The sequence below is a fragment of the Anastrepha obliqua genome, chromosome 1, assembly GCF_027943255.1.
Source record: "Anastrepha obliqua isolate idAnaObli1 chromosome 1, idAnaObli1_1.0, whole genome shotgun sequence".
NCBI lineage: Eukaryota > Metazoa > Arthropoda > Insecta > Diptera > Tephritidae > Anastrepha > Anastrepha obliqua.
In genome coordinates, this window is record NC_072892.1 from 18,677,268 (window position 1) to 18,686,210 (window position 8,943).

Sequence of the window (8,943 nt, forward strand, 5' to 3'; positions counted from 1 at the left end):
GAACAGACACTGACCAACACACCGCCCAATATGGGAACAGACATGTGCGGGATTTAGCCTCCTCACTTTCTAACTCTTACAAAGTCGCTAAAACGAGGGACATCTTGACTAGGGTCCGCGTGGTCGTCGTACCTGTCACCTGCTTGAGGGAGATGCCCTTGCGGGCATACTACAGTTTGATTTCCACCCGAAAAACATACCTTTTTTTCAAAAGTCCGCCATTTTACTATTTTTCAAAAAAAATTTCACCTGCCAGATTGACAAGCCTACAGAAAATTAATAAGTTTAACTTCTTCGTTTTAGATGTCCTGAAGAGCCAAAATCCGATTTACAAGCCACCTAAGTTTTTTTAAGACGCTTACTTTGGTGCCACACTACTACAAAAAAATATGTCAAAAAGAAAAAAAAAATGTTTTTGTATACTATTTGATGCCTTAACTTCAATGATAACATATTATAAAATCAAAACGATCTCATTTTCTTTTCTTAAAAACAAAATCCCTAAAAATATCTATAAAAAATGAGTATTCATTCGGGCAGTGTGATTTTATGTTAAGAACTCAATAAATGTTTTCCATAACCAGAGTTTGCGATGGACTTAGCACCGTGTGACTTCTGGTTATTCGTTATGCTCGAGCGGCTATTCCGATGATCCCACAATTGTGGAAATAAATACAATGTTTTATGACAACTACCACTTAGTGGCATTGGAAAGCAAGTGAAAATTTTAACCCGTTTATCACACAGTAATTATGCAGCTATTTTATAACATTTTGAATTTCGTATCATCCATACATACGTAGAAACTCATAAATATTCAACTAAAAAAAAACAAAAACACAACAAAGTGTTTTTCTGCGTTTACTCGTTAACAAATTTAATGCAATCTTCTAAACATTTGATTGCGATTGTTGTGAAACTCGAGTGTAAAGCTTTCTGCGCACTCAAATAAGTATTCAAGAGCAGTTATTCTACTCTCTCACACACGTGCATATATGGCACCTACACTTGTTATAAATAGACATTCGCCACAAACAGCGTCAAAGCGTACCAATACTCACAGCAGTTGAGCGCACGAAAACGGTCGAGTCTCTGAACGGCATAAACGGTGCAAAAGATATTAAATAATAAAATAAACAATAAAATATTCGTCAAACTAAGTGACAGTGCATAAAAACAAAGTGATGCCTTCAACTGTAGAACAAACAGAAAAATCGCATACCGCACCAGAAGCAAAAAATGGCACGCCAGTACAAAATTTCGAAAATCCCAAGTGGCTAACGGCGGAACTTTTTGAAAAATTGCTCAAAGATACCGTTGCAAATTACAAAAGTATCAAAAGTTTCGAAGCTAAGCCAGCGCTAGCAGCTGGCGAAAACTATGCCACAATAATGTTGCGTGTTAATATAGATATTGAATTAGTAGGTCAGTAACAGTCAGTTTTAGATGAGAAAAATTGCGGTGTAAAACACATTTTTGTGCAATCAAATTCAAAATGTGAATCGTAATAAGAATTTTATTATATAATAAGTTCCGACGCGTATTAGCAGATCATAATTGAGTAATTTGTGGTGGGCGCCTTCATATACAGTGGTCACACAATTTATTCGTACACTCACAGTTTATAAACAGATACAGCTGATACTTAGTACGATTTATACAAAAAAGAACAAAATTTGGATATATTCGTAAAAAATAACATTTTTTGTTTAATATTTAAGGAACAAAAACTCCTAAATTAATTTCTGGAGTTAGAGAAATTAAGGCATTAACAAAATAAGGCACAATTTCATGCAAAAATACAAGACCATATAAAGAATATTTTATTAAAAAATAATAGAAAAAACGAGTATTCAGGACTTTTTTGGGCCGCCTTTAGCTTTAATAACTGCTTCCAAACGTCGGTGCATACTTTTCACCAATACTTAGTCTCATTAGCTGAAATTTTCTCCCACTCAACACTTAAAACCCTTTAATGACGCCTTTGATGTTATTTTGTGCTTTTTGATTTTCCTCCTTTCTAAGACTTCCCATCACATGCTCCGGTGATTGAGGTGGAGTTTTGAGCTGCTTATAGTGGTAAATAAGCCATTCTTGCACGAGGTAAGATGGGTCATTGTTTTGTTGAAACAAGAACCCTTTAGCATCCAGTCCAAGTTTAACGGCACTTTAACGCAAATTATTCTTCAAAATATTTAAATACAGATGTTTTTTCATTTTATCATCAATAAAAACAACTTTTCCTACTCCAGATGCAACTATGCACCCCCTCCTCCCCGCTTAACGGTAAGAATACGAGTTTTTTCATTCTGTTCTTTATTTTCTTTTCGCCAAACTTTTTGAGGGCCATCTGATCCGGAAACATTAAATTTCGACGCATCATTGAATATGACGTTTCCCCAAAAATAATCTGGCTCATTTATATAGCGTTTGGCGAACTGCAATCTCTTCTTTCGATTAATATCTGACGTGCCACTCTGCTACGATAACTACCGTTAAGCAGGCAATTACGGGCTTACTTTTTTATGCAAAGACTCTTGAATATTTCGGCATAGTATCGTGGAGGTTATTTTGGGATTTTGCGCGACTGATGCTACTTTGTTGCGGTCCTCACGTGGAGTCAATATTTTTCGCCTTGCCTTCCGGCTTGGAGGTGATTAACTTCCAATTTACCAGTATTAACGTAATTAGCAATAACGCTTTGCACCGTAGAATGCGATTTGCCAATTTTTTTGCCGATTTCGTGCAGAGACTGGTTTTCCAAGTACAATTTAATAACAATTTTACGCATTTTTAATGGTAAATCCGGACTGCGTCCCATTTTGTCACTTTCAATCGAGATATTACGCGCAACTGAAACTGAATCGGCGATAAAAACTAAGAAAAAACAATCTTATTTCGTTTTTTGCAATATTAGTAAAAACACAAACGATTTTACTGTTACTTTTGCAGCAACAATATCATGAGCACGAATAAATGTTTTGAAGCATTTTCCTGCTTTCCTTGGTACCCTTCAGTGAGAGTTGAAATAATGGGAGTTTTGTTTGCGGAAATTCATCATGAATGTAACATTCTTACAGTGCCCCAAAAGAAATATATTGTCACAGCAAATATTTTGCGCAAAACTAAAGTTCTTTACGTACTACGCAGGGTGTACGAATAAATTGTGTGACCACCGTATTTTCCCTCATAAAGAGGCATCAAGCTTTAAGCTACGCTTATTTTTATAATAAGCTTTTTTTTCATAAACAGCAATTCGTTCTCTCTTTGTTGCTCGTTTTTGCATTCAAAGCGTACAAGTCTACCTCGGCTTGTTTATCATAAAAGCAGACTCAAATAAATCCTGTTGTGCTGAACCAAGGTGGATTTATTAAGGTGACAGCATTCACCCAGCTGAATTTTTCGCCGTAGGTATGGCTTACGTCAAAATGATATGCTTTGTTTGTATGTATTGGTATGTTTACATTCGTATATTTACATTTGATTACTGATTTTGACGTGATGCTTGGACCAAACGCAACAACAAATACATGTAGGGTTTTACTTATATGTGTTTGCTGTCACCTGTAATAAATTCGCCTTGTGCTGAACAAAGCGACTAGTTGTTGTTTTTATGAGCATCATAATGATGAGCCCCCAACTCGTGTGCTTAATTTTTTTACCGCTACTAATTGCTAACTTATTCTCTTAATAATTTTGCTTTACTCATTACGAGTCGTCTCCATTGCAATTAAAATAATTAACTAAACTCGTTCGTGTGTGTGTCTGTATGTATGTAGATATATTATGAAATATGTATATTTGGTCGCAGTAGATTTTCTGCATGACTACCTGACGGTTCATTCCGGGTTCGAAGTCCAATGTGGCTGTGAAACATCAAATGACAGAAGTTTTTTTTTTTAAATAGCGCTTACCCCTTCGCCGGCAACAACAACATCAAGATGAATAGTTCGAACTGGACGAAGATTGAAGGAAACAACTAACGCCCCTTTAATAGCTGTGTTTTTCTGATACGCATTTGTATCTGCGCTTAAAATTTGTATGAAGCGATAAGCGCACGCAATGTCAACAGTGGAGAAATACTCGTACGTTGATGTCGTGCAACAGACTTTCGGAATTCTGAAAACAATTAAGATGTTGTGTATCAATACACATTTTTTATTAATTAAACACTTTTTTACCGCTTGCATTTTTTAGTGCGTCGTTTATTTCAATAAATATTCATTTGAATTTGTTGATCAGTGATGCCAAATGTTTTTACGGGCTATAGACAATTGTCGATGCGCGTTTTTTGCTGTAAGCGCTTAAGAGGTTATATACAGTTACAAGGCCGTAAAAAGCGAATTTTCCCGAATTTTTCTTAGAAAACTCTTAAATTTATTTATCTAAAAATTTTTAAACATCTGATGCTATCTTTTAACTGTATTTTAAGACTTAGTATTAGTCGGTTCGAATCTCGGTGAAAGATCAAAATTAAGAAAAAGTTTCTTCTAATAGCGGTCGCCCCTGCAGGCAATGGCAAACCTCCGAGTATATTTCTGCCATGAAAAAGCTCATAAAAATATTTGCAGTTCGGAGTTGGCTTGAAATTGTAGGTCCCTCCATTTGTGGAACAACATTAAGAAGCACACCACAAATAGAAGGAGAAGCTCGGCCAAACACCCAGAAAGGGTGTACGCGCCAAATATATATATATATATTAGTAAATATATTTATTTGGCACGGAACTACAGCTGATATCTAGGAGCTCCTCGCAAAAACGACGTTTTGCGGTGATAGCTATATGAGGTGTGTTCAAAAAGTATCGCTAATTTTGAATTTTCGCAGGTTACGTATATTCGAATTTCAATTTTTTTTTGGCGATATGTTGGTACTCATGTCTCTCACTCATGCCGACGAGTTCGGCTATTTGGAATGTTCAGTAAATTGTTGACAGCCGTTTTGCTTGTCTTCGATTTTTACCTATTCAAAAAAATGGATCAAAGAACCTGTGTAAAATTTAGTGTGCAAAACGAAATTAAGTGCGCGGATGCATTCCGAATGTTGACTCAGTGCGGTGTCATACGGAGAAGCTACTTTGGACCAAAGCAACGTTTATCGTGCATTTAAATTTTTTTCAATGATTTGGGCATGAGACGGGTCGCCGCAAAATTCGTACTAAAACTGCTCAATTTCGACCAAAAGCAGCATCGCATGAACATTGCTAATAAAATGTTGGAATTTGTCCGCGACGACCCAAATTTGCTCCAGAGGGTCATAACTGGTGACGAATCGTGGGTTTATGGTTATGACGTGAAACCAAAGCTCAATCATTTCAATGGAAGCTGGCGCACGAACCAAGACCAGACCGAAAAAAGCGCGCCAAGTCCGGTCCAATGTAAAAGTTTTGCTTACCGTTTTCCTCGATTGCAGGGGCGTTGTGCATCTTCAGTTCTTGCCTCAGGATAAAACCGTCAATAAGGAATATTACCTGAAAGTTATGCGCAATTTGCGCGAAGCAATCCGCCAGAAACGTCCGGATTTGTGGAAGAACAAAAATTGGCTCCTGCATCACGATAACGCCCCTGCTCATAGGGATTAGGTTGAAGTGGACAAAATAGATATTAATGAATAAATAAATAATTTTTGAAAAAAAAAACACAAAATTCGCGATACTTTTTGAACACACCCCGTATCTCTGAACTGGATACTCTGAAATAAAAAAAACCAAACAGATTTCGTTGAAGTAATATTAAATCTAATAATTAATCGAAGGAATACGCAAATCAATTTTTTTGACAAAATGGCGGTTTCTCAAAAAAAAAACCAAAAAAATCGAGTTTTAACCAAAATTTTGGCCTTAAATTGTTTATAAAAAAATATTTACCGGTCAGAAAAAATCTTCGACTATTACTAAAAAATATATTTAAGAATCTCGTGCTGAAATTGCGGATTTTCGAGTAATGTTGGTCACTGATTTGGAAAACATCATTTTGAGAAAAACGCGTTTAAAGTTTGAAAAGCATTTTACTTTACTCTGAAACGCCTTTTAAAATTTGCGTGAATTGAATATTGAAATACAACTTTATTCTGAAAAGCCCATCGCTGGCTACTACTTTTTCCCATCTTTCTGGTAGATCTTTCATACCGTCGCGGTAAAAATGTTCATCTTTTGAGGCTATCCACGGATCAAGTCATTTTTTGATGTCTTCATATGAATGGAACTGGTGGTCAGCCAGACCATGTGCCATCGATCGGAGCAGGTGATAATCCGGCGGCGCAATATCTGGAGAATACGGCGGGTGGGGTAGGATTTCCCATTTCACTGTTTCCAGGTAGGTTTTAACGAGTTTCGCAACGTCAGGCCGAGCGTTGTCAGACTGTAGAATCACTTTTTCATGCCTCTCCGCGTATTGCGGCCGCTTCTCGCTCAGTGCTTGGCTCAATCGCATCAATCGAAGTCGATACCAATCCCCAGTGATGGTTTCGCTTGGTTTTAACAGTTCATAATAAACAACATAACATAACAGTTCATAAATAACAGCATAACCTTCGTAGCGTGAATATTCGGCCGAGGCGACGACGTAGAAACATGACCGGGCAGTCCTCATGACTTTCTTTTCTTTGGATTGCTGTAGTTAATCCATTTTTCCGTTTTTCATCACCCGCCACGATGCGATGAAGAAAACCCTTCCTTTTTTGCCAGTGGAGCAGTTGTTCACAGGCGAAAAAACGGCGTTCAACATCCCTTGGTTGTAACTCATAAGGAACCCAAGTCCCCTGTTTCTGAATCATTCACAAAGCATGCAATTGCTTGGAAATTGGATTGGCGGGTAACTCCTAATACTGAAGCAAGCTCTCCTTGCGTTTGACACGGATCCTCATTGAGCAATGCCTCCAGCCTCTAATTCAGCGTCTTCGAAAGTTTTTGGCCCTCCTTCACGCGGACGGTCGTCAGTAGATGATACCAAAACAAAATCACTAATGTGTCGAAGCAGTTTGTTTACTATGTGTCTAAGCTTGGCGTATGGCGTTTAGGTTATGTTAGAATCGACTAGCACACACTGCTGGCGGCATCTATTGACAAACAGCGGGAACTTAGTTGCGCACCAAAATAATCCTACGTTGACCCACATTTTAGTAGTCGTCCAGAAGCGAAAGATCAACCATAAACCAGTTTTAAACCATTTGCGTAAAAATTTTTCGCAAAAATAATGGATTTCTTTTTCCCCAAGTTAATATCTATAAACACATAAATTTAATATGAATCCCGTTATCTTCTACCGTAGATGGCACGCCCAAATCGCTCTCGTACATGCTGAAGTTACCCCAACAAAACGAAGTATTCCAGGATATAATGCGTAAACATAATATTTTCGAGGTCGAACATAGGATGTACCATGAAGTTGTGCCCGAGTTTGAACTACTGTACCGATTGTCCGGCATCGAGTTGAATTTTTCGGCAAAATGCCATAATATCGAGACTCCTTCAGAGTTTGGCGTAATTTTGTTGCAAGACCTGCGCCCATTCGGCTACAAAAATGCCAACCGTTTAGAAGGGCTTGATTTGGAGCATACGAAGGCGGTGCTTGAGCGTTTAGCGCAATGGCATGCAGCCTCTGCCGTGCGTGTCGAAACCAAGGGACTATACCCGGAGCTATTTATGAAAGGCATGTACACAGAATCGTCGCTCGATTCCTTTGAGAGTTTTATGGTTTCAATTAAATCACTCGTTTTGGAGTCTGTAAAGGCTATAGAGGGAAGTGGAGCTTACATCGGCAGCGTGGTAAGCGAGCAATTGGTTTCTTACGCATAGATTAGATATTTATTTATACTGACATTTTTTTATGTGTAGGCAAATACTCTTGATAAGATGATGGGCGAATTATTACGCACATCAGGTTACGATCCAAGTGAGTTCAACGTTTTGAACCATGGCGACTGTTGGTGCAACAATGTCATGTTTAAATATGACAGCGAGGGTAAGATCGAAGACACACTAATCGTCGACTACCAGATGATCAACTATGGCTCACCAGCGAAGGACTTGCATTACTTCTTAACCTCATCTACGCGCCTCGATTTGAAAGTGAACCGATTCGATTATTTTATCAAATTCTATCATGATAACTTAGTGAAGAACTTGAAGCTTTTAAAGTACCCTAAAAAGCTGCCGACGTTGAAAGAAATTCATATCGCAATGATAAAATACGGCTTGTGGGGTTAGTTACTGGGGTTTAGAGAAAATCTAATTAAATAACATTAATTCTTCTGATTTTTTTTTTTTTATTTTGATTACTTTTACTAGGTTTTTCAGCGGCTTTGGGTGTTATGGCAGCGGCCTTATTGGAGTCTAATAGCGATGCAAATATGGATAGTTTTCTTGGGGATACGGATGCTGGAGTTCGATTTAGAAATGCTTTGTACACGAATCCCAGCTATCGCAAACACATGGAAATTCTAGTGCCTTTTATGAACAATCGTGGCGTCTTCGAAATGTGAGATCTAAGAAATCCGAGTTGTTACTGATTTTTGTTGTTAAATTTTTAATGCTATGTTTACAAAAGTATTATAAACCAATTAATTCATAAATAGAATAAATGTAAATACCTGTAAATGAGCACACAAATAATCTGTAAAGGTTGGTTTTGCCTTGGTGTTTGAAGTGCAACAGCTGCTGCTGCAGAAATAAACACTGTTCACCGAAAGGAGTTTAAGGACTGCGCTAAAGTGGTCTTCAAAATTCCGAAGTGGTAACTGCGACGTGAAGGATGCCCCGCGCGCTGGTCATCCTGAAGTGTTTCACTCCGACGCCTTGCTCGAACTCGTGGAAGCTGACCCAAATTGACAGTCGATATGATAGCTCAGAAGTTAAATTCATTGCATGGAACAGTCCACAGGCACCGGGTTCAGTTGGGAAAGGTTTCAATCGTGGGAAAATGGGTTCCGCATAGACTTTCCGTC

The 8,943-nt window shown here is 38.0% G+C and overlaps 1 protein-coding gene across 1 annotated transcript; it reads left to right on the forward strand.

The window, feature by feature from the left end:
• Nucleotides 1-1,041: 1,041 nt before the first annotated feature.
• On the forward strand, nucleotides 1,042-8,619 carry LOC129235496 (uncharacterized). The gene is made up of 4 exons (XM_054869364.1): nucleotides 1,042-1,425; nucleotides 7,269-7,765; nucleotides 7,835-8,201; nucleotides 8,288-8,619. Exons 1-4 carry the CDS (start codon nucleotides 1,185-1,187, stop codon nucleotides 8,479-8,481), a joined length of 1,299 nt encoding a protein of 432 aa, XP_054725339.1. The 5' UTR covers nucleotides 1,042-1,184; the 3' UTR covers nucleotides 8,482-8,619.
• The last annotated feature ends 324 nt before the right edge of the window (nucleotides 8,620-8,943 follow it).